A 26,600-nucleotide genomic window follows, 5' to 3' on the forward strand; every position below is an offset into this window, starting at 1 on the left:
TTACAAAATACAATCGCATACAATTAAATAAATAAATACAAATTCAACATTGTCCATAACACCCATATGTTACGATTACTATTTTATTATTGGAATTCATTTGTTAACAAACATCGAAGTAACAATATTTCTGTAATGTAGGAGCAGAGTAATAGCACTTTCAGTTTTGAACACAAGTTACAGGTACAACAATTCAGTTTCCAATAAACCCTGCCCATTTGTTGTTGATTGGACGTGCTAGAAATTTATCAGAACTCAGGTATTGCTTAATGGTTGGCAAAGCTTCAAATCTGACAGTAAATGCTGTTAAATTAGGAAACTTGTCCAAAATTCCTGGGAACATGACTTTATGTACATCAAGTAGTTCATATATTGGAAAATCACACACTGATATCTAAAAATAAAATAATTAAACATGTTTCACTGAACAAATAACGTATTAGCATTCAATATTTGCAACACTATTTCTTGCCCAAAGTGCGAGCATTTTCTAAAATTTAGGATATATTTTATTGTAATTTTGTCCATTTAAATCCGACATCCCCAGTTAAATATTAACCGGACAAGAAGGGACAGATACAATTAAAGAAGGACAAATACATTTAAGAGATGAATTCGAGTTTCACCACACTCAAAACTCTCTTAAAATATGTTTTACGGTGACATGCAAGTTGTTGACTTGTTTACGTGGAATTATGAGGTTAAAACGCGCTATTTTTATCAGTTTTAAAATTTTCACGTATGAAGTCCAATCTTAGGTTGTAATTTTTTAGCGCGGAAGGTATTTTTATTTATTTGCTGCATATGCAATTTCTCCAGTGTAATTGCGATTTATGTAATTGTATATATGCATCCCTCTCTTGAAGTGAATGGTTTTAATTCAACACACCGATAATCATTCTTAACTATCTTTTTTCCTGTCGTTTTGGATTTCAAATGCTGTCATTTACTTTTTGGTCACTTCTTTCTATGCTTATTACTTCCGCGATGCCTTTATTTTCTCCTATGTGATATTCTGATCGTGCTTAAAAGACAGCATTCAGTTTCATTACACTATTTCTATTAGATCTTCAAAAAAAGTTCATTCCTATATATACTGTCTTACACTGTTCCCTGCAAACCAAGATTTATCACCGATAAAGTTCTCAAACCTCTCCAATTTTGGCTGTAGGTTTTCAAAATATTTATCTTTCAGTTTTTCCTGTCAACAAAGTATTTTAATAAGTTTTAAAAAATGTGCATGGACAAAGATTAGATAGATTAGATTAGAACATTGCATTCAAAGGCTGTTTGTATCAACTGAGATATGAAACCTATTTGTTGGGGGTAGATGTCATGCTATTACTAAGTAATGGTAAATTAACAATATGCCACTGAAAATAAATGATTGTCATAGATTTTAATTTGTTAGCTGTCAATCAGAATCAATTAGAAAACAAATGCAACAGACGAAATCTTTCCTGTACAATCCACGAATTTGAGATCACAGGGAGATAAGGGGTGCAAAAAGTAGAAGGGAGAAGAAAATCATCAATTTACATCTTGGAGTGAAATTAAAGGATAAGTAATATTTTTTTTATCATTCCGTTTATTTATGAGTTCTTGTTTAAATAAAGGCAACAGTAGTATACCGCTATTCAAAAGTCATAGAATAAATCGATTGAGAGAAAACAAATCAGGGTTACAACCATTGTCCATGTTGGTTCTACATGACCGCATTCATTTTTCAGAACATGATTTTTTGTTTGTTTGGTGAAAAAAAGGAAACTATATACTAAATATATCTAACTTAATAGTTATGAATTCATTATTGGGAAAATAATCTGAACCGTGTGTTCTGACTGTCAGTAACAACAAATATGATTATGATTTGAAACGCTAAATATTTGATTGAAATTACTTTTTAAGATTTTATAACGACTTTTTCTGCATTCACTGTTCATTTTACTGCTTAATATTCCAAAAATAGTTACATATACATGAATATCCATATAAACTGTTAATTTTACTAAAATATATCCATAGTACTCACATAGTTAGGATTATATGTAACTTCTGTGGTAGCATTTCTTAAGTCAACTGCATTTTCAAACATAACCTCACAGTCTGCTACCTCTTGTGTTGTTCTACCAACTGCAAAATTACATTCAAAAGTTACTGAAAGCTGGATTCAATGCTAGATTCAAGATTCACTTTTCAAGATTTTCCATGCACCAAACATAAGACAGTCATCCTGGTTTTTTTTCAAATGGTTTTACAATTTTGAACATCGAAATGTAAATGTTACCTCCTTATTAAGGGCATACGATACAGTTTTGATTCCGTATGTAAATTTGGATAAAAGTTTCCATACAGACTATTTTTCACCTGATTAAATCAAATGTATAATAAAAAATATACATTTATGTGCTACATTTTAGTTAAATGAGATCGAAATTTAGTATATTTGCTCAAAATTCGGATTTGTGGCCGTATTTTCCCTTTCGAAAGAATGACATAACTTTTTTGGTTTCAAAGATAAACACAAATTGTTTTTTTGTTAAATAATTTATAATTATAATTTCTGTATTTTATAAATATTTTAAAAATTTTAACATTTTTTATTCAGAAATAACTCATATTTATCAAATGTTCGTGAATGTATAAAACACATAATTTTTTACTGTATATTTATCAGATTTAAAAAAGATTGCACTATATACGTTTGCATGAAAATTGGCACACATAATCTTCTCGCATTATCAAACCAACTGGCATTTTAGAAACATGGGTCCATGAACACGTTTTTAAGTTAAATAAGTATGAATGATAAAAATCAGTCGAAAACTTTATACATTTTTTATTCAGAAATAATCATATTCATCAAATACTCGTGAATCTAGAAAAAACATCATTTTTTCTGTATATTTATCAGATTTAAAAAAGATTGCACTATTCACGTTTTTTATGAAAATTGGCACACATAATCTTCTCGCGTTATCAAACCAACTGGCATTTTAGAAAACAGGGGTCCATGAACTCGTTTTCAAGTTAAATAAGTATGATTGATCAAAATCAGTCGAAAACTGAATCTTTCCCGATAAGTCATAGTTTGACGTCGCGAAAATAACAATTTACGTTAGCAATGTCATCCCCTGTAACTGTATCATATGCCCTTAATACCATATATGACATGACAGGAAATACAGAACAAGTAAGTTCGTAATACTCCTCTATGATAATGGGAATCTATGAAATAATATACTTTGTCATCATGTAATTTTTGAATGATTAGGAATTCACATTTTAAATAATGTAAAATAAAGGCAACAGTAGTATACCGATGTTCAAAACTCATATTAAAATAGATAGAAAAAATAAACAATTCTGGGTCACAAACAGAGTCTGAAAGACAAAATGGATGCTTTTATTTTGAATATAAAACGCCTTATACAAAAATTAGAGATAAAGACGAGACAAAAATATGAAGAAATACTGAGATGACGAGGTGACGAGGTAGATCATGAATCAAAGAGTATAACATATATATTTTTATTTTTATTTTTGTTTCTAGTCCTCCACCAGTAAAGCAGATGACACTTTTTGTACAATTAGCTTCACCCGCCATTGCTATAACACTGTATTAACTTACGCAAATCGTACTTTCTAGCTATATATCTCAGGATGGCATTGCTCTGTGTCAGTTTTACCTCACCATCTATATAATAAGGTAGCTGGAAATAAACACTATACATTAGATACATTTCGATAAAAGGGAAACCATGTCTATTCTAGATCTATAAATTCAGTGTACATAACATTCATTTCCAAAATTGAATAAGCTGATAGTTTGAAGTTGAATTCAGTAATGAAAAGAAAGTTATGTCTTGTACCACACACACACATTTACAAGAAGACTATGAATGTCACCACGTTTTTTGTTCTATTTGAATTACAACAGTTTATTTTGACAGGATGGTAAGAAGTCTGTTGATTCCTTAAGTTTTCAAAGTCACAAAAGACATTAATCTTCACATTTGACCATCCGCCAGCTTTTTGTGACCGACGAGAGGACGGTTTTGGTTGTCTAGTCTGTATTCAATGTTGTTTGTTTGAATACATTTTTTTTCTGGGATGATAAATTGTATTTGCCTTTCGATCTATAACATTTCTGTAAGTCAATTTTTATGTGCATTACACGAGATGTCGTAGAAATAAAGGCCACAGTGGTATACCGCTCTTCAAAATTTATAAATCGATTGAGAAAAAAACAAATCTGGTTTTCAAACTAAAACTGAGGGTAACACAAACAAAAATATAAAAAAATATTCAAAAGAATCATCTTTTTTAATTTTTCAACAAAATATAAAATATGAATTCTAATATGACGTCCTTATTACGCTTTGTAAACAAAGGCGTGTTGTAATGAGCACAAAATATATTTGACTCATGCGCACGAACTTACTCTTTATTTTAACGTTATTTCCATCGTTATCCTTTAAAATATATACATTTAAGCAGCTAACATAAACGTTTATTATAATCTTTTTATGAAACAACATATATTAACCCTGCTCGAAGTTTTTAAACTTATCAAATTTGAAACACAGACTCCTCGAGGAGGAAACGAGAACAGCCAAACATTTTTACGGTAATTTAGTACGCTTCGACCCATACAAATACTGTATTTGTCCTATTAGAATCGAAATAATTCCTTAATGTCATGCTCTATGCTCATTTAAACATGGGTAGGCATTATATTTGACCACATTAATGTCATGCTCTAACGCTCAGTGTAAAATATCGACAAATATAATGCCTACCCATGTTAAAATGAGCATAGAGCATGACATGAAGGAATTATTTCTTAAATATAAACGATAATGAGGCAAAAGCCAAGCACAAAATGCAAAAGACATATTAAGGTTGGCATATGTCTTTATACTATATGCATATTAAGCCCTAGATGGCACATGGTTTTAAGAAGTATTGAATGATTTTAATAAACTATGAACAAATGCATGTGTCATAAACACTAAATGCCCCAAAATGTTACATCATATGAACAATTGAAAAAAAAACTCACATCAGGGAAAGGGAGACCCAATGTGTGTTTCACTGATAACCAGGCTTCTTTGCTGAACTCGGGACCTAGAATATTACGTTAATACTAATACATGTACATAGAAAATGAAATATAATAAATATCCAAAAGAAACATCTTTTAAATTTTTCAAAAATATACATTTGAACGCAAATTTTCCTATCAGACAGTTAACGGAATGTACAACAAAAAACTTTTTTTAGTTATTATGCTATAATTTGTATGTTTAACACATGTGGGATTTTCAAGTTTTCATTCTATAACACCAAAATACTTTAATCAGAATGTATGTGTCAGACAATCAGACACACACAAATATTATTTCTCTACTAACCAGTGTTTGCATATCTTCTATATGAAACGATAAGCTATCAGTGATCTTCATTTTCTTAATTGAATAGGCCTACAACTGTTTCCGAATCGAGCGCGAAAGATCAGTCCCATGTAGGCGATATGATACTGTCGTTTACGCGATTTAAAACTGCAACCTTTGATGAGTATTTACAACTACTAGGTTGCTGCCAGTGTGAATGGATATACGTCCCTATGTGCAACAACAGCTTAGTAATTCGGCTATAATGTGTTGCCATGTAATATCATTTTTTATTCATTAACTGCAAATAAACTGTTTATAAATCATGCAAGACACTTTGGGTTTCGTACCTGTACTTCAAAAAAAGATGACCATAGCCAAATTTAACACAATTTTTCTGTTGAGGTATTTTTGGTTTTTCTTTTTAGGTTTGTTTGGTTATCTTTGAGTAACACACGAGTCTTGTGATAAGCCTGAATTATTTGATATGTATTTATACTATGATTTTCTAATCATTAGTTTTTCTCTAAAGAGATACAAATTACCATCTCCCAATACGTAATGCACGTCTTCAAATTGTTCTCCAACATAATTCAGCAAAAGTCTGATTGGTTGTGCAAGCTGAAATGTATTAATTAAATAGTAATGAATCAAATGAATGAAATGAATGTGACAATATGTTTATGGATGAAAGAGAGATCCAAAGCCAGGAGCCAACATAGCTACATGTATATGCAATATAGCCTGCGTTAGTTATTTTCATTTTAGGGTTTTCTATATAATTTATACAGACTTTTTGATTTATTTTATTGACAAATATAATCTCTGATAGTAATAAGTTGATTAAATCCTTAATGCCTTATTTAAAAAAAAAAAAATGAAATGTATAACGTAAATGTTCTTTTTTTTCTTCCAGAACCTTTGAACCTTTGAGGACTATATTTTGGCATGCAATTTGTCAATTCACAAAAAGCGTTATCAACGAAAAACCTCAATATACTGAAGAAAAATTATACTACCACTCTTGTCTTCCAGTATCCGAGAACAGACATGTTAATGTTTTGAATTAGATAGTTGTAAAAATTACATATCTATGCAATGTAAACAAGATGTAAAGTTATTTATAAAACCGGTGATAACACACAGAACGTTTGTAAAAATAGTCCGGGTATAATATTTTATTTACCTGGATATAAAAAACAAGACGCTGCACCTCTTATCGTCATAATTCTTGGCTCATTCAGTATATAAGTATCGTCTGCCAGATCTGAATAGCGTGAATGTTACAAGTCATCACTGCCAAGCCTCAGATCAAATATGAAGTCATAATGTTTTGTAGTAGTGAAGATTTATCCACAAAAACATAATGTTTATTCAACATATTGAAAATTCAAAGTATCGACAACAGGAAGAAAGAAAGTCTGGCAGACCAACACAGTGTTTACGCGTAACAACTAATTACTGTTTTAAAAGTAGATTACCAAATATTAATGAATTCTTTTCGGTTGTGCACAATAATAAAGCTGTAATAAAATTAACGGTACCAAATTTCTTGCACCAGATGCGCATTTCGACAAAACATGTCTCTTCAGTGATGCTCGTGGCAAAAATATTTGAAATCCAAAATATGTTGGATGAAGAGCAGCTTGGGTATAACGTAACCTGTTTATTTCTCTAGTTGATTCCGCTGTACAGAAGTTTCTGTAGCGGGGATAAAATCATATGTCAAGGCATACAAATGAAGTACTTGCATCAAAAACCAAAATTCATTAGAAATACCACTTTAGATAGGGCGTGAGCGGAAAAAATCCCTGGATTTCGAGTGATTTCAGATTTAATTCGTTACCACTGCCGGTTGAATACTAGTCTATGTATATCGTCGGTAAAGAAAGGCGGACGGAACACAATAATATTCAAACGTCGATGATAAATCATTGATATATTGACACCATGTTGTCTATCTAACATCCCCCAATGGAGCTTTAAAATAACTAACTCCGTGCTCATGTAGATGTTCGGTACATTACTGGTTTATTACATACCTTTCTTATTTTTTAAAATTCACCGTTAATACACATATATATTTACTTTTCTCAAGGTATATATATGTGTATGTATATAAAATAACTTACAAGTATTATTTTAATCAAGTTATCATTTATTTTAAAGGTGTAATACTGCCACTGAGTTTCCCTAATAAGTATTATAAATAAACTCATCATAGATACCAGGACTAAATTTAATTTTATATATACGTCAGACGCGCGTTTCGTCTACAAAAGAGTCGACTAAGGAGGGTTCAGTGGCGGCCTGATTAGTTGTAAAATACAATGCATTCCTGTCACTTCTCTATCCGAACTTTAAGCTGGCAGTTACTAATACTACAAGGAGACCTATTCCATCATTTAAAGTGTCTCAACATAAGAGGGACCCGTGCCTTCTTGCTCCGAGGTACACAACTTGCTGTTTTTGCAAAACGGCAATTTGATATCTGTTTGTTTGCGTTCGTGTTGAAATTTTGTTTATCTGACACTTTTTGGCAACTCCTTTACCTATTCATTCAAATATAATAAATTGTAGATAATTTTTACATGTGACACGGTAGACTCCGACGAGAAGTTTAGATAAATTGATAGATTCTATGTTCTATTTTCTTTTCCCCAATTGGGGCCCCTAGCAATGATTCTTCACGATTTTAACGTTTTCAGTCCAATTTTTGAATATATATCGAGGAAGTAAGGATGAAATATTACAACTGATATTCTTTTTTGATAAACAGTTAAAAGAATTTCTCTGCAAGGCACTTTAACGCTTGAAATTTAACTTCTTTCTGAACCAGTATAACGTGGACTTACCTCAGCATCCATCGTTGACGTCATCATTGTTTACGCTGGTGGAGATCGGCAATCATCGGAACAGTGCTTACGAAAGTTAATTAACCTCCATTGTTATGAAAAAACTCGTAGCAGATGGACTTGTTTTCTGGTTTGCATGCCATATAATCGCGATTTTCGTACTGAAACCGCCACGAATGGTTTAGTTTTTAGGGAATGTAAACATAACAAGTATATTTTTTAAGACATTTTTTTTACCCAAAACTCGTTTCATATTACTTTAAATCCAACAAAGTATGAATATAAATTAGTGGTATTACACCTTAAAATTGACCCAAAGACCACATTGGTGACTTTTATTTTCACGAATATAATTTCCTTTAATTAAATTATATTTTATTCCCTTTCTCGTCCATTTCTAAGTTTGGGCTGAAAATGAAAGAAGAGAGTCGAACTAGCATTTACATGTTTGATTGTTACTGATATATTGACTAAAAAAGTTATTAGGCCAGGTGTAAAAAGGTAATATATATTTAAGTTTTCGGAACATCAATTCACTGTCATACAGTATCGATGTGTATGACAAAATTTGTGAGCTGTAGAGGTTCATTTTTTTTAAATGTACAGTAAAACCTGTATAAACCGGCCGGCTACGGGACTATGAAAAAGGGCCGGTTTGGACAGTGAGCCAGTTTATTCAGGTTTCCGTTTTGACCGGAAGTTAATGACTTGTGACGTCCGACATTTTGCATGTAAAAGTTCTCTCTGATTGTAAATTATATCTGATAAATTGAAATACTTTCACTTCGGTTTTCATTGTTTGCATATATTTTATGACTTGTACTGTTCATTACATACAAAAAAGCTGGATTAGGTCAGATTTTTATTACATGCACTGTTTTTTCTTTCAATAATTTTCTACACTAACTATTTTAAACAAGCTAATATTTTTTTTTATAAATCTTATTCCTTGTTTATACATGCATTTTATACCTTCAGATGATTTTTTTTTATCGTCAATGTCAACAGAAAAACTCATCAAAGATAAAAGGATTTTAATTTGAAACAACGAACGATTAAACGCTATTTTAACTCAAGTGACAATTTCAAATCGAAATAATACTAACAATAACAACGATTTTTTTTTATTCAGAAGGTTGAAAAATGGGCTTCCTTGTATTTGTTAAACCATATTGATTCCAACCAAACATAGTTCAATTGCAGATTTTATGGCATTAGTACTTACAATATTTAATTACACAGCTTACTAATTCATATAAGAATGGCACCAAGTGTCAAATGCCACTTTAATTCTGTTAGAGTTGAATAAGTCTTGAATTTTTATTGTCCGCTGTAGCTCTGATTATCTTTAAAGGCAAAAGAAGGAATTGTTCAACATTTTAAAGCTCATTAATAATCAAATATCTTATGGTTAGTCGTCATGTAAAGTTCCTTTTCTCCATTCTTATATAATACTAGAACGCACCCGTGATATCGCGGGTCCGTGACTGAATTAAAGTAGATAATTATGCGTATGCCTTATTTTAGTATTGGTATTGTCATCTGATATTAAAGTCATGCCGATTTTAAGACGCATAGTTTTCTCTGCTTTCAAAATCTTTCTGTTTGAATCCGTCGACCTGGAACCTATCAATCATTGGTAATATTAATACTACTTTATTGAATTCTTTGATACGCTGTTTTAAGTCATGCCGACTAACAAATTGAAAACTGTACCTATATATACGCCTTATATTAAGTCCAGATTTTTAGTATTCGTATTGTCATCTTAGAAAGTCATACTGATTAAAATACTACAATAGAGAACAATGTGACAATGATTGAATTTAGTAGTGTCAACCCTGTGATTATAACCCGTGTATACAGCAAAATCCTAAATACGCTGTTTGGTGGTGCGCCTGTGCAGATGTGGAACGTACATATAAGGTAATATGTAACAGGTAATATACTATTGGTATCGGTGTCGGACTCGACCCGGAACTTCTTAATTTTTTGCAATATTAGTTACGTGGAAAGCAAATAAGCCTGGAGTGGTGTATTTTTTTAATCAACAACATCGTACTATATTAGTTATATATAAAGTTGAATTCTTTGATTCATCGTTTTAACGTGATGACGGCTGACAAATTGGACTTCGTTATTTTAGTATTATAGATGTCTAAACTAAGAATTGTAAGCATAATAGTTCATATCTTTAATAACAAACAAAAAATATAATTCAACATAATCCATAATATTAGTGAAATCGAGATATGTAAATAGAAGGTATTTCGAAATCATGAGCTGAGGATGAATTACTGCAAAAATATTTCTACAATTCTTGAATTCTTAGTCTATACTTAGTGAGCTTGTAACAATGTCATGCATGTTACGAGTTCTTAATTCATAAAGGTAGTAGACATCAAGATAAATCATACAACAGTTCCCTATTAAATATTGGATATTATACCAAGAACATTTAGATGTTCATTCATTTTGTACTAGCAGAACATATCATTAAAAATCATAAGAAAATTTAAACAAAAATACCAAACTCCAAAGTACATTCTAAAACAGGGAAGTCCTCAGAAACAGACAATATCGAACGTTATCAACGATCGGATCTAATTTAAACAACTGCCACATTCCTGACATGTTAAAGACATTTTCTGAAGAAAAAAAATGATGGATTAAACATGATATAAGTGTAGCTAAACTTCCAACTTGCATGATTGTGGTTTATAATCTCGTTGTATTAACAAAATTGGGCAAACTACCCAAATGGTCGCAATTATACCTATATAATAGGTTCATGCGACAATAAAATGGGACTCAGCAGCCAAAACTGTGCAAACATACATCACATACCAATAAGTAAATCGACACAATGTGTTTGTAGTTGATAGTATATTTATCGATAAAATACAAATTAAGTAAAATATAAATACAAGGATAATCAAAAGGGAAGCAATTCTGTAAGATCATATTGCGTACTAATCACAGACCAGGAACCATCTGCACAGATACCACTGTCTTCTTCAATAGTACTCTGAATATTCGTATTCATTACACATTAAACCAATGTCAAAATACATGCATATTCTTAGTTGAAAGAACTTAAAAGGCACATTTTGGTTTTTTATGTTCATATGATTCATATTAAATTCTCAGATAGGAGACTACACACCCATCTTGTTTATTGCAAACAATATTCTATCCTTGTCTTTATATTGTTTCTCCAAAGTGTTAAAATGAAATATTCTTTGGATATTTGTGTAGACAGGCTGAAGAGATATCATGCTTTCAATATACTTTCACTATCTATAATTTAAAATACAAAAGATGCATGATACCAATCGTCATGATAGTACCTTTTTTCCATTCTCATATAATTTTCAAATGCATCAACTAAGAAATGTAAAACACAATAGTTCATATCTTTAATCACAAAGAAAAACTAAAATTCAACATTATTTATTATAATAGTGAATCCAAGATATGTGAATAGAAGGTTTTATTTAAATCATGAGCTGATGAAGAATTACTGCAAAAATCTGTCTACAATTCTTAAACTGTATTCTTTGTGAGATTGTAACAATGCATGTTACGAGTTCTTTACTCATAATAATATACCTCAAGACAAATAATTCTACAGATTTCTTCTAAATATTAGATATTATTTCAAGTACAATTAATTGTATTCATTCATAAGTCTTTTTGTACTAGCAGGACATATCTTCAAAATAATAAGAAATTTATCACAAAATAAATTCCAAGGAAAATTCCAACCAGATGCTCCACAGGGCGCAGCTTTATACGATCGCAGAGGTTGAACCCTGAACGTTTGGGGCAAGTATGGACACAACATTCAAGCTGGATTCAGCTCTTAATTTGGAATTTGGATTGTGATTAAATAGTTAACACAGCATAGGTTTCTGACACAGAATGAATGTGGTCTAATGAACTAAAAAAAATTGTTTTGTCTTTGAGCAATTCACTATGCTGTTGAATATTAATAAAAAAAACAATCACATCCCCCTTTACCTTATTCCAAAACTGATCTCAATTCAAATTTTTAATGGCCTCTTACAATAACTACTCGTTAAAATACATCATTAAATATTAAAATGTAAAAAAGTGTTGTTATCACTGAATGGTAAAGATTGTTTTAATTTATCAGTTGGTAGTAAAAGTGAATATACATTGTACAGTGTATAAAACAATGATATAAGTTGATTCAACTACTATTCTGGACAAAGAAAGATAACTCAAATTTTCAAAGAATATTGTAAATTTCTTGCTATTGCACAATATTGTGCGATTAGATATTTCTTGCCATTGCGCGATACTTTGCAATTGAAAATATTTGCCATTGCTAAATACTGTGCAATTGAAGATTTCTTGCTATTGTTTTTATTTATGAAATCTGAAATGAGAAAAATTGACCCCCTCCTCCAATTTTGTTTCACATCCCCCTTTCCCTTATTCCAAAAATGATCTCAATTTAAATTTCCAATGGAGTTTGCAACAATAACTGCTCATTTAAATACATCATCAAATATTAAAATGTTAAAAAAAAGTGTTTGTTATCACTGAATGGTAAAGATTGTTTTAATTTATCAGTTGGTAGTAAAAGTGAAAATACATTGTATATTGTATAAAACAATGATTTAAGTTGATTCCACTACTATTCTGGACAAAGAAAGATAACCCCAATTGAAAATTGATTGCTATTACACAAATATCTATTCTGGACAAAGAAAGATAACTCAAATTGAAAATTGATTGCTATTGCAAAATATTGTGCATATAGATATTGCTTGCTATTGCCCAATACTGTCAATTGAAGATTTCTTGCTATTGCGCAATACTGTGCAATTGAAAATTTCTTGCTATTGCACAATACTGTGCAATTGAAGATTTGATATTATTGCTGAGTACTGTGCAATTGAAAATTTCTTGCTATTGCACAATACTTAATATAATAATTTAAGATTCTGATTTGGTCCAACTTAAAAACTGGGCCCATAATCAAAAATCTAAGTATATGTTTGGATTCAGCATATCAAAGAACCCCAAGAATTATTTTTTGTTAAAATCAAACTAAGTTTAATTTTGGACCCTTTGGACTTTAATGTAGACCAATTTAAAAACAGGACCAAAAGTTAAGAATCTACATACACAGTTAGATTTGGCATATTTTGACCACAATTTGGACCAACTTGAAAAATTGGCCAATAATCAAAAATCTAAGTACATTCTTAGATTCAGCATATCAAAGAACCCCAAGGATTCAATTTTTGTCAAAATCAAACTAAGTTTAATTTTGGACCCTTTGGACCTTAATGTAGACCAATTTGAAAACAGGACCATAAATAAAAAATCTACATACACAGTTAGATTCGGCATATCAAAGAACCCCATTTATTCAAAGTTTGATGAAATCAAACAAAGTTTAATTTTGGACCCTTTGGGCACCTTATTCCTAAACTGTTTGGACCAAAACTCCAAAAATCAATACCAACCTTCCTTTAATGGTCATAAACCTTGTGTTGAAATTTCATAGATTTCTATTTACTTATACTAAAGTTATGGTGCGAAAACCAAGAAAAATGCTTATTTGGGCCCCTTATTCCTCAACTGTTAAGACCAAAACTCTCAAAATCTATACCAACCTTCCTTTTGTGGTCATAAACCTTATGTCAAAATTTCATAGATTTCTATTTACTTAAACTAAAGTTATAGTGCGAAAACCAAGCAAATGCTTATTTTGGGCCCTTTTTGGCCCCTAATTCCTAAAGTGTTGGGACCAAAACTCCCAAAACCGATCCCAACCTTCCTATTGTGGTCATAAACCTTGTGTTAAAATTTCATAGATTTAAATTCACTTTTACTAAAGTCAGAGTGCGAAAAATTAAAGTATTCGGACGCCACAGACGACAACGACACAAACGTGATAGCAATATACGACGATTTTTTTTTTCAATTTTTGCAGTCGTATCAAAAGGGAAGTCCTTAAAATCATGCAAAATCAAACGTAATCAACGATCAGAATTACTTAAAAACAACTGTCACATTCCAGTCATGGTAAAGACATTTTCCGTAAAAACATTGATGGATCAAACATGATTTTAGGGTAGCTAAACCTCCCACTTGAATGAAGTTGTTTAAAGTTCCGTTGTATTAACAAAATTCGGCAAACTTCCCAAATGGTCGTATTTATATCTACTAGTAAATAATAGGTTCATGCAACAAGAAAATGGGATTCAGCAGCCAAAACTGTGCAAACATACATCATATACCAATAAGTAAATCGACAGAGACGCTGACATAATGTGTTTGTAGTTGATAGTATATTTCTCGGTAAAATACAAATTAAGTAAAAAATAAATACAAGGATAAACAAAATGGAAGCAATGCTGTAAACTCATATTGGGTACTAATCATAGATCAGGAACCATCTGCACAGGTAACACTCTCTTCTTCAATAGAACTATGAATATTCATTTTCATTACACATTAAATTAATGTCACAAATGGAAACCTATTATTGGTCGAAATAACTGAGGAAGCACCTTTTGGTCTTAACTTATATTCATATGATGCATTTTAATTTCCAGAAAGAAAACAATACTTTCGGCTTGTATATAGCAAACAATATTGCATCCTTATCAAATAATAGTTTTAAGTGTAAAGATTCACGGTAATCAATGCAAACTTCATGGGTATTTGTGATAATGACGACAGGCTGAAGAGATATCCTGATTTTAATACACTTTCCCTATCTATAATATTGAATACAAAAGATGAATGATATTAATATACATGTATAATATGGTATTACACAAAACAAAAGCACTAAAATCCTTAAAACATTACAATAAACAACTATTATACTGAAAGACATTATAGCAATTCGAATACACAGTAAGCTCTGTTTGTACCATGCATTACATAATGATTGTATCTGTTCCAAATCACAGATTTGCTATCCTACAAAATGCAAGATTGGAATTATATTGGTTCATACGGATAATTTTACCATATAAAGGGGATTATCAATCTACATCATCATCATGTAACGCCCCAGAACATGTAATTTCACATCTTACATTCTGGTTGTAATGCAATTTGAGAGCTATCAAATCTTTTCTGAACGTTCCTTTTCTCAGATGACTTGAAAGTGATACTAGTTCTAATGATGACACACTGTCTTTTGTTGAGCTTTTGAGTGAAGTTACATTTAAGGAAGATTTTGAATTTTCCATTGACCTAATGTCCTTATCTGATGCACATGCCATTGTTCCTTTTTCATTTGTTAAGATATTTCCTGAATTGTGGGCTTTCTGAAATATTTCATCCTTTAAAGTTGCCTTCTCTGTCTTATTTTGATATGTTTTATCTGAAAAATGTAGTGACAAGTTTTAATTTCAATACCTTCTTAACAATAGTGTGTTTATCGACAGGTATCCAAAAGACATTAAGAACTTTAAGACATAGATAGTTTTGTTTTGTTTTGCTATCAGTTTTTTTAGATGATTTTTAACAGTTATATCTATGAGAACAAAACAATTTTCATGAAGTGGGGTCATAATGTTGATTTCTATGTCATCAACCAACAGGTTAGATGGACCTTATAGTCCTAAAAATCAAATGTGTGTTGCTTTAAACATGTAGATAGAAAAGACTAGCAAACCACTACAAACACTTCATAAAAATTTAAAGACAAAAAGATTGGTATGAGGTGCTCCAAAAGGAAACTTTTTTACCACTAAGTTCCCGTTTTATCCATTCATTTGATGTGTTTGAGCTTTAGATTTTGCCATTTGACTTCGGATTTTTCCTTTGGATTATTCCTCGGTATTTTTGTTATTTTACTTTACTTTTGAATGTGATAAAAAAAGTTTTAGTACTGCTCTTAAATAATTTTGGGGTAACTACATTGATAATAGAGGGACGAAATATATCAGATGGACAGTCAAACTCATAGATAGACATTAAACTGACAACGCCATGGCTAAAAATAATAGTACAGAAGACACAACATAGAAAACTAAAGACTAAGCAACACGAACCCCACAAAAAACTGGTGGTGATATCAGGTGCTCCGGAAGGGTAAGCAGATCCTGCTCCACATGTGGCACTCGTCGTGTCGATAAAATGCATAGAGGAAATGAAAATATTTTAGAATGTGTATAAATATAATCGAGAGCAATCCAAATCTGTATTTTTTGGGACAATACCAAGTGACAAAGTAGTTGAATCTGAAATAATTGTAGTTACCACGCTTTAAAATGGTTCAATGTATTGAATAATTTAATTGTAGAGTATGTTTTATATATGTCAAACCTGTAAAACTGGAAGACAAGTTTTGGGTTAAATCTGCACCATTACCAAACATTTCTGCTGAATCTAAACCTTTTCCGTCGGGTGGAATGTTGCTGTTATCTTCATCACTATTACTGTCTGAAGATTCATATTCGACCTTCTGTAAAATACATGAATTATATCTATAGAAAAGTGAATAATTTCATCACATATACTAGGATTTTTTTTCTTTCATCAGAGGCACTTTTAAATTTCCTCTTCTATAGACAAAGCTATATATATATAAATATATATCAAGCAAAATGAAAATGAACCATTTGTGAAACCAACCAAAACATTTGATAGAGTGAATTATACATGCGTGCAAATCAATTTAAGTACAGGATAAAGACCAGGTTCTGAATGATGTTAATTGTTCCTAAAACCACTTGTACACATACATAGAACACAATGAAAATAAAAAAATTGCCACAAAGCATTCAATACATCATCTAAAAAGATTTTTGGGTTAAGGTACAGTTGCTTTGTTTATATTTTATAAATACAATTTATGTGTTTGTGTTTGAATACGTTCACATTGTAGTTTCACTTTTTATGCATAGCTGAAGAAATATTAGATATGTAATCAACTTCAAAATAAGAGTATTTAGAAAAAAATCCGTAATTAGTTCCTATACATATATATTTGTACCTTTTAAAGATCAATGATGTTTTATCATATTCGGTCTGACCCTCATAAACCCTTGAATTTTTAAAAACACTTGGGAATATTTAAAACGGTTGCAGTAAAACTGGTAATGTTATTAAATTTAGAAAAAAACATTCAAAGAAGTTAATAAATTTATTTGTTATTTATATACCTTCACAGGATCATTGCTTGGACTCAACATATTAAGGGAACCTTCTGGCTGACCTCCATGCACCCTTGGTTCTTCCATAATAATGCCTGCAGATTGAGGCGATCCATCACCCCTTTGACTATCTGGTGATTCAGGAGACCAATCATCTCTTTGTTCATTTCGATTATTTCTTGAATCGTTATCATTCATCCTGTAATAAAATATATCTACACATATCATATCATATTTACAGAGCCAACATACATTTCAATCATCATATCAATCAAACGAAGGTTGCACGACACAAAGATAGGATGCATTGGACTATTACTGTATTAGTTTAAAATAAGAATTTTGAAAAGATTGATAAGTCGGACAGGCATCGAACGGCCGGACAGACGAAAATATGTTTAACAATTGACACAAAAATGATGCTAGAAATGAACTTAACAATTGTAGCAGTGTTCATCTTGATAAACAAGAGTCAAATGTATTACCGATTGTTGTTTGTTGCTTCTACGGTCTGGTTACCCGTGACCACGTTGGCATCACCAATCTGCACTGTGGCACATCCTTGAATGTTGAATATTGGACCAGACTTAACCCTGTTAGGTGATGATAATCTTCTCCTAACGGACGACGGTGGCCTTCGACTTTCTGATTGGTAAAGGAAAGTCCCAGGTCCCTGGTCTTCCTCCACATCTATCCCTTGTCCTTGGTCAGGATAATGATAATGGTAGTGGATGCTCTGTGGTGGAGGATAACCGGTCAAATTTGGTGCTCTGTTGGTAGTTTGACTTCTTGTGCCTATTTTCCAATAAATATGAAACAATTACATGAGAAAGTCATTCTTTCCCGGTTAAATTAAAACACATTATAAAATAGTGTCACTTTCACTAACATATTCAATTATTCATAATACCTGTAATGATAAAGGTTATTTTGAAGGAGGTCCCCGAGTTAATTGGTGTATTCATTTGGCGTTTCGTCCATAAACTTGCAATAAAATTCCTGCACATTATGTTTATTTGTGAAAAGTCAATAACAAAAATACAAAAACTCCAAAGAAAACTCAAATCGATAAGTTACTTATCAAATGGCAAAATCAAAAGCTAAAACACATTAAACTAATGGAAGAATTACTGTTATATTTCTGACTTTGGTACAGGAGTGAAGGTTTGCACATGAATACCCATTATCAATAACTTTGACGACTTGTATTAAAACGCACGGATACTATTGACTAGATAAAAATGGCATCATATATAACAGTAGTTTATACCAAAATGATAAAAATTGAATGCAAAATAGAATTTTACTTGCTACCATAAGACTGAAAAGACAAACCAAGGCATCCATGTGCATGAAGAATTTATGGACAAAGAGCAACACTGTGTTGTGTCAAACTCCAATTGAGTCCCTACCAGCATTTAAAATTGTAACAACTATGCTATTTTTTTTGGCAACATTCAAGACTCTTACTTCTTGCATTTGGTGCCGTATACTTTGTACCGTTTATGTTACTGTATATGTTGTTTTAACGAACAAAGGCAAACTCAATAAATATATTGAACTTTTGACGAAAACTAAAACCTTCTAGTATATAATGTAAAATTATGAAAAAGGTGGTTTTCGTTTCCTTTGGTTCCCAAAAGTCCGGGGACGACAAAAGCTGTAACAAAGGTGATAGGATAAACCAAGCACGGACTATAAAATAAAATCAACAACCAAACGGTTACAAAAGTATCATACTTTAAATTAACAAAAAAATTCAGGTTTGACGTAAAAAGGACCACATATATTGATTATATAACATATGTAATTTTATACAATGAGTATAAAAATTTGATATAGCTTGAAAATTGCTGCCTTTACTTTGGAAACCGACGAAAAGACTGTTATATTGATCCTACAGCCTCTTTTTGTTAACCATAAAGTAAGGGATGGTGCACCTATCCATAACATCGAATCCCAATATTCGTTATTCACTAGCGAAAGAAGTATTAAAAATAAAATTTTAAAAACCAGGGATTGGAAAACAGCAATTCATTGTCTAAAATGCGACGAATTTGATGTTTCAAAGCCTAGTTCAGACACTTAAGAATGAATATCAGAAATCTTTAGGCATCAGTTGGAAACTGAAGTTTATTTTTTAAATCTGAACTTGAATGATTATTTATATCATAAAGAATGGTAAAACAAATCAAAAATAAGATTTTAACCAAATGTATTACCTTGTATCCAAGTAAAGTTGATTCACCCGTAATCAGTTGAACAATGAAAATAAATAATTTTAGTTTAAAAAGTTGTTAATCAAGTATCAGTTCGAAAATGAGAAAATGTATTAATCTTATGCAGTACGGAAATATCTTCTATATTAGTTTTGAAATTCTTTTCTCAACATTGACTGGCTTAAATTTACACTATTGTATTTAGATATGTGTCAAACGTTTATGAGCTCAAACACAAGTTCTGTTTCATTTAAAAAAAACTTACCTAGTCCAGCACTATCATCCATTGCATGACTACTGCCTGATCTTCTTCCGTTAGGGGTTCCCACCAAGTACTCATCATAGCCAGGACTAGCCCCAGAACGTATTCCCGATCTTCCAGAAGGACCACTATATGATACCTTGCTTTCTCTGACATCCCCAGGTCCCTCTAAATTCATAAGCTTCATTTTGGCTTGAAGGATTACATCTTGTTGATTATATCCAAGATGTGATTTAGGTGGGAACTCATCTTGCTTTTCTTTAATTTCATCGGATACCAAACTATCACTCATCAGCAAAGACGGCGGACTTTCTAAACCATCAGATGTTTTTGGAAGAATCGAATCTGCAGATTTATCTTCTTCTTCATCGCCGTGTTCCAGAGAAGACATGCAATCTTTCTCCACTGAAGGATCAAAGCTTTCTGAAGTATTTGGTATAAGAAGTGAAAGCTTAGGTGGATCACGTTTAATTGGATTGTTGTTTTGGACTGTTTTACTCGAAGGCACATTGCTCTGAGCATTTTCTGTCGGCAGTGAGTCCTCTTTACCCATAAAAACGTGTTCACAAGAACGATGCGACACGTAACTGGATGTTATACACGATGACTCACCGATTGGTTTTGTATTACTTCGATTAATTAGTTCAACTTTTTGTTTCGACGGGCAAACAACAGAGGAATTTTCTTGAGGAAGTGGTCTTGCTGATGTCCCTGTCCCATTAGATGTCATCACTGGCATTTCTCTAATAGAATGTTGTTGTTTAGATTCTATGGATCTGAATGTATTATTTCTTAAGCTTTCGTCCTTATTTGTTTTATCAGATATGTCTAACTCTCCCTGGTTAGTTCTTAAAAACTGCCCTGTCCTATCTTTTTCTGATATTTGTGAAATATATGGATTGTCTAGTGCTTGATGCCGTCTTAATTCGTTCATGTGATAAATTCGATCCTCTCTGGCCTTCTTCAAAAACTCCAAAGCCATAGCATTTTCATACGACTGATTTTTGTTTTCGGGAAAAAATTCAAATCCCCGTAGAGCTGATAAACCTACAGGTGTCTTATAGCTAGAGTACTGTTCTTTCTTAGGAACAGTGTGAACAGGTCGTATACAATGCTTTTTCCTGTTCATAATTGTTGTTGCAAACAGGGATATCTGCTCTTGTGGTGGAAGTTCTTGAAGTCTTGTCATTCCAATGGTTTCTTCTTTGATAAAATTTAAGTTGACTTCGTTCGAAAAGTTTGCTGACAACAACATTAGAACGCGCATTGCTCTATTTACTACCTCTTCAACAACTCTGACATCATTATTTGGAAAATCTTCGCTGGTGTATAACTCAATTTTTATATCTTCCATACCATTTTTGTCAGCTATATCTTTTAGATATAATTTATAGTTTAAAGCTTTCTGATAGTCTGACTTTGCATATACAATTACCATGTCTATCAAATGTTTGGGAGTTAAAGGTTGGTCGTAATGATCTTTAGGTCTCAATACATTGTTTTCGAAGCATAGCATTTCTTCTGTTTTCTTGAAGGTTTCGTATGTACCACCCTTTGCTCCAAATTCCAGAGATTCAGTCTGTGATGAATGAGGTGTCATCGGTTTTGCGTCAGTTTCTGTATCAATTGACAACCTGTTTGGTGATTTATATTGACCTGTACTTTCTGGTTGCGTACGTAGTTGTTGGTCCATATTTTGGTCATCATTAGGACTACGACTTCTGTTCCTATTGGAGCTTACAATGACATGGGCGTCAGACATTCTGGGGTTCACATTACTATGAGCTGCTATATTTGAGTTTAAAATTTGTTGGTCTTTATTTGGAGTTCCATGAGAAGATGACTGTATGTTTTTAATCGAAGAACTAGTTCTCATATGTTGAGACTGCGATGAGGCATTTGGAGGGTTCTGGTGACCTTGTATTACCTGTAAACAGCAACACAAACATTTTATTTATGAAAGGGTGAATGCATTCAAAGCCATGTTTCAAAATATTTGTGACATTGATTCGACCAATTCTTCTGCCTTTTTAAAAAAAAAATATGTTAACGACAGCATGCCAGAATGTCTATATAATTAATTGAAAGTCACTTGACCATGACCTACAATGGTAATCTTCTCATAGTCCGTGAGAATAGATATGGGGTATAGGTACATGAGTCAATTAAACTAACTGTACTAATATTATAATTCCTCATTAATGCTTAAAATATTTACATCGTGTTTCGCCATGAATGACATAATCTGTAGTGCTTTTGGTCAAATTATTTGTCTATTTATCGTCTAACACTTTTGTAATGGCATTGTCAGTTTATGTTCGACCTAAGTGTTTGTATATTCATGTATCTTTCGCAACCTCTCCACAACTGATTGATAATAATGTTAGATAAAGATCTATTAATAATAACGTTTGATCCTTAGTCGAGTACTAAATTTTTATTCAACTTTGAAAGGAGAAATTGCATACAGTAGCAACCATAATATAACTGTCAAATTTGAAAGGTAATCTAGTCTGAAAGCAAAGCAGAAATATATCGTTTGAATCTACTACCAAAATGATTACCGGGGAATATAGAAAAACCTATTTCAAAGCAGAATTTGATGCATGTGAATATCATAAAACAAACCTGTCTTGGTTGTTGATCTTCTTTAAATGAAACCTTTTTCGATTCTGAAGAGGCTCTGGTTATATCTGAATTCTGAGTGTCTGTTCCATCATTGTGGTCATCTTGTGAAAGCGAGGAATACAGATTTACATTACTTCCTAGTTGGTGAGTTTCATCCATGTCAACATGTATTCTGAAACAGAGAAAAACAGTTTGACGTACATTATTGTTGTATGTGTTGTAGGTTTTCCGTTCACAACAATAGTAACTTCATCGTGTAATGCTAATCAAGTTCTTTGTGCGTTTCAAAGGATCTGCTTAAAAACGAATTTGGATCTACCCTAACATAATATGTTTGGCTTCCTAAGTCAACAGGTCCTATTCCATCATATTGAAAAGAGTAACACTGTTCGTCCACTAAGATTCCTGATGGTTTCATAAGCCTTGTAATTGGGCTGTGGAAAGATTTAATGTTTACCAAATTTTCAGTTTCAAACAATACAGTTGTACTTTAACTTAATATATGACTTAGTTCAGCCGACTTCTATAAGGTGCCTTTGGTTATGATGATATCAAAGGTTTCGCTTCACCTCGGTTGATAATATTTTTAGGGGTAAGTTGATAAAAATCTACTATATACCTCTCTCCTTTTCACAGTATAAAATTAAGAAAGAAATTATATGCTTCGATCAAATCGATAATGAGTGACAGTATCAATTCTCAATAATAAAACTGTCAACACAGTGTCTCGCCTATTTTTTATTTTGATACTTATAATGAAAAAGCAATTCTTTAACATCTAAGTTATGCAAACATTTAATCATCTTTGTAAGGCACTCGCGGAAAATGAAAAGAGGCAATGTTAATACAAGATATGTAATATATGTGTTGATTGCCATAGCATGTAAATTTTTTTTGCAAATAAATAAATTCATTCATTCAATTGAATATCAAATACCACTGACGTATATATATAACATCTTAAACAAACCTTAACATAAGATGAAAGTGATTCATTACACAGTGTGTAGTGTGTAGTGTGTAGGGTGTCTACAATCATCAATGCTGTTTAGTTTCAAAACATTTAGCTTTTCAGTTTCAGATGAGATGTTTGAAAATAAATAGAAGTCAACCAGAATCAAAGATTGTCTTTGGTTGTAATTTTTTATTTCTTCCAATCAGATCCAATCAAAGTAATTCTGATAGACCCTTCCAAACAAGTAAATATTTCCTGTTACTGTGTTATGCTTGGTTAAATGTTTCATGTGGTTTCAGAGGAGATGAAAATGTATAGATATCAGTGGCTGCTTTTGATGTTAAAGAAGCTACCAAAGTAATGGAAATTGTTAAAAAAAAAAAAAAAAAAATACGAATAAAACCAGGAGGCCAAAAACGATTTTCCTTTCTCCAAGTACCTGAGCAAGGAACATGAGGAATATCAAAGATTTTTAATTTAAAATTAATTTTCCAAAGGCTAGGAAGTATTACATTTCCAAATCAGTTTTATAATGGACATTGAAGCTATTTTATTCTTAAAAGTTTAAATTCTTAAAAGGGACTAATAGTGTTCTTCTTTTCGAAATTAGAAAGTCCCATCAGTACCCAAATAAATCTGAATGTGAAAGGGAAAATGATTCAAAATTGTGTAATCTCTGAAACTTTGGCAGTGGAACAGTTACACATGCATACACTGTAAGAGTACTAGAACCACCTCAAATATATTGGCATTGATATTAAATAAAATACATATTGGTGATGAACTTATATACATCTATACTATTATTCAAAAAGACCTCATTTTGAGTGTTGCTTCTCTTCTTTCCACAATAAATTAATCAGCATGCCTCTTTGTCCTTAGGTACCATACATAGTCGCATTTGTTATCCAGTTGTTATCCATTCTTATGATTATTCAGATTGAGGTATTTTGGGAGAAAAACAAAAAATGCATCCCAATATTGTTTCCTTCGTCAGACCGACTTTTAGTCATAGGTAAGACTTCCGGTTTTAAACTTGCATAAGTACTCAGTGAGAGGACAATTATTTTTATGTTTATTTACATGTATACTATGATTATAATACTATAATATATAGAGAATAACTGTATGCTGTCTACTGTTTTCTTTAAAATGTTTACTTTTTAAGGGGGCATATCAGTTGCATATATATTGAAATAAGAAAAACATGAAGAAACAAATTATTGTTGAAAGTGAAAGTAGTGATTTGGCCAAAATGAAAGTAGGGTAGAAATTAGCCTTAGTCATTTATACAAAATTCCAACCCTATTATTGGCTTGTTAATTAATATAGCTCTCAAATGAAAAAGCACTGATGGATTGTCCTGAAAGCATATTTCATTAGAATGATAACGGTCTATAAGCAGTTACATTTTTTTTCCAAAAAATGTATTGTGGCAAAGGGGAAGAATAATTGTGGTCAGAGGATAGAATTGGAATTGAACAGAAAGGAAACAAATATCGAAGTTTGGATAAAGGGGAGAAGCTTTTGGTACCTTTTATGAAATCCTCCAGATATATTTTTTTTACAAAAAATAATTTTACAACAGTTTACAAGCTGTAAATGCCCGGACACACAGACACATGACTCTAATTTACCTTTATTCCCAAATATAACTATTAAAGGTATACAGGTCATTTTTCAGATCAGTTTAAATACTTGTGACTGGACATCCAGTTATTTGTCAATGCAGAAAAAATGTATGTGACTATAACATGTATAAACCAATCAATCACTTATTTAATTCTGTGTAAAATCCATGTACAAAAGGGTTGTCGCCAATGGCAATTCCAGAATTTTTGATAAGGGGGCACTGACTGACCTAAGGGGGAAAGAGGGACTCCAGTCATGCTTCAGTGATTCCCTAAATAATCAACCAATTTTGTTCCCCAAAAAGAGGAGACCCCCCCCCCTTTTTAGATCGCCTATGATCTGATAGTATTTGGTTCATCTGTTTGTAAACTAACATAAAACTGTTGAGAGTAGTTATCAAAGGTACAAGGAGTATAATTTAGTACGCCAACTGTTGAGAGATGTTTTTGGGTCTCACTGTAAACAAAAGTCTTCACATTTTATACAATTTCTACAATGTATAGACATACAACAAGTATCAACAATCCATAGGTCGATTGCAATACCTTTTTTTGCTATCCGGACGAACCCCAAGTAAATCATTTTTGATTTTGCTCCAAATACCTGTGATCAAACTCACAAGAATGACCAAAATTATGTCAACAATGTCAGAGAAGGAAAACGATTACCATCATTAATTTACTTTAGAATTGAAAATTGGTGTCAGGACCTACACATGAAAGTGATCATCTTATACACTTGTCAAAATATATAAACTAATCTGAAATAGTTAGCATATAAATGCATTATACTTACATAATAATGAAATGTTTACACACTTTCGTTATAGTTAATGGACGTCATAGTTGGTAATTCCCAATGTCTATTTTTAATAAAATCGTCACTTCCGTAGAAAATATTGAGAATTTACATTCGCAGGAAAAGTTTCAATTTATGCTGATTTCAACTATGTTTTATGTTGACTAGAAGCATTTAAAATTAAAAGGTGCATATGCATATATTTAGGGACCGGCACCGGCAAAATAGCAAATTCGCTATTTAACCGGCACTGAATAAAACTGTTCATTGGTGTGATTAGCAGAGAATAAAAAAGCTTAATAATAATTTTAAATCATTTTATCACAATATGAAGCATAAGAAATATAGTACAATATTTTTTTTTTATTGAAGATGTTCTTTAAAAATAAATAATTTATAACTTTATAATATCAATTAAAGCATGAAAACACATTTGTATATATACACTACTAAGTATATATTTTTTTTTCTAAAATATTTATATAAAAGTGGATGTCCAAATCTGTGTAATATCTATGGTAGTGAGACTGCGATTGAGATATTTAATTCTATTGCCATTTTTATACGACCGCAAAATTTGAAAAAAATTTCGTCGTATATTGCTATCACGTTGACGTCGTCGTCGTCGTCGTCTTGCGTCATCCGAATACTTTTAGTTTTCGCACTCTAACTTAAGTAAAAGTGAATAGAAATCTAT

At 31.7% G+C, this 26,600-nt stretch overlaps 2 protein-coding genes across 5 annotated transcripts; both read right to left on the minus strand.

The window, feature by feature from the left end:
- LOC134707484 (glutathione S-transferase Mu 1-like) lies at nucleotides 1–6,683 on the minus strand. 4 transcript variants are annotated; one of them, XM_063567252.1, is made up of 7 exons: nucleotides 6,416–6,555; nucleotides 5,942–6,017; nucleotides 5,066–5,130; nucleotides 3,632–3,713; nucleotides 2,033–2,133; nucleotides 1,106–1,201; nucleotides 1–394 (listed from the first exon to the last, which is right to left on the minus strand). In XM_063567252.1, exons 1-7 carry the CDS (start codon nucleotides 6,446–6,448, stop codon nucleotides 194–196), a joined length of 654 nt encoding a protein of 217 aa, XP_063423322.1. In that variant the 5' UTR covers nucleotides 6,449–6,555; the 3' UTR covers nucleotides 1–193. The 4 variants fall into 4 exon arrangements, with proteins under 4 accessions (XP_063423322.1, XP_063423349.1, XP_063423331.1 ...); XM_063567279.1 differs by lacking the exons at nucleotides 5,066–5,130; nucleotides 6,416–6,555 and adding an exon at nucleotides 6,583–6,683; XM_063567261.1 differs by lacking the exon at nucleotides 5,066–5,130.
- A 4,974-nt stretch (nucleotides 6,684–11,657) lies between these two features.
- LOC134721323 (uncharacterized) lies at nucleotides 11,658–25,999 on the minus strand. Its single transcript, XM_063584234.1, has 7 exons — nucleotides 25,901–25,999; nucleotides 22,519–22,690; nucleotides 19,894–21,817; nucleotides 17,895–18,204; nucleotides 17,419–17,608; nucleotides 16,580–16,718; nucleotides 11,658–15,632 (listed from the first exon to the last, which is right to left on the minus strand). The coding sequence occupies exons 2-7, from the start codon at nucleotides 22,675–22,677 to the stop codon at nucleotides 15,289–15,291; spliced, it is 3,066 nt and encodes a 1,021-aa protein (XP_063440304.1). The 5' UTR covers nucleotides 22,678–22,690; nucleotides 25,901–25,999; the 3' UTR covers nucleotides 11,658–15,288.
- Between the last annotated feature and the right edge of the window lie 601 nt (nucleotides 26,000–26,600).

The sequence above is a fragment of the Mytilus trossulus genome, chromosome 1, assembly GCF_036588685.1.
Source record: "Mytilus trossulus isolate FHL-02 chromosome 1, PNRI_Mtr1.1.1.hap1, whole genome shotgun sequence".
Classification (NCBI taxonomy): Eukaryota; Metazoa; Mollusca; class Bivalvia; order Mytilida; family Mytilidae; genus Mytilus; species Mytilus trossulus.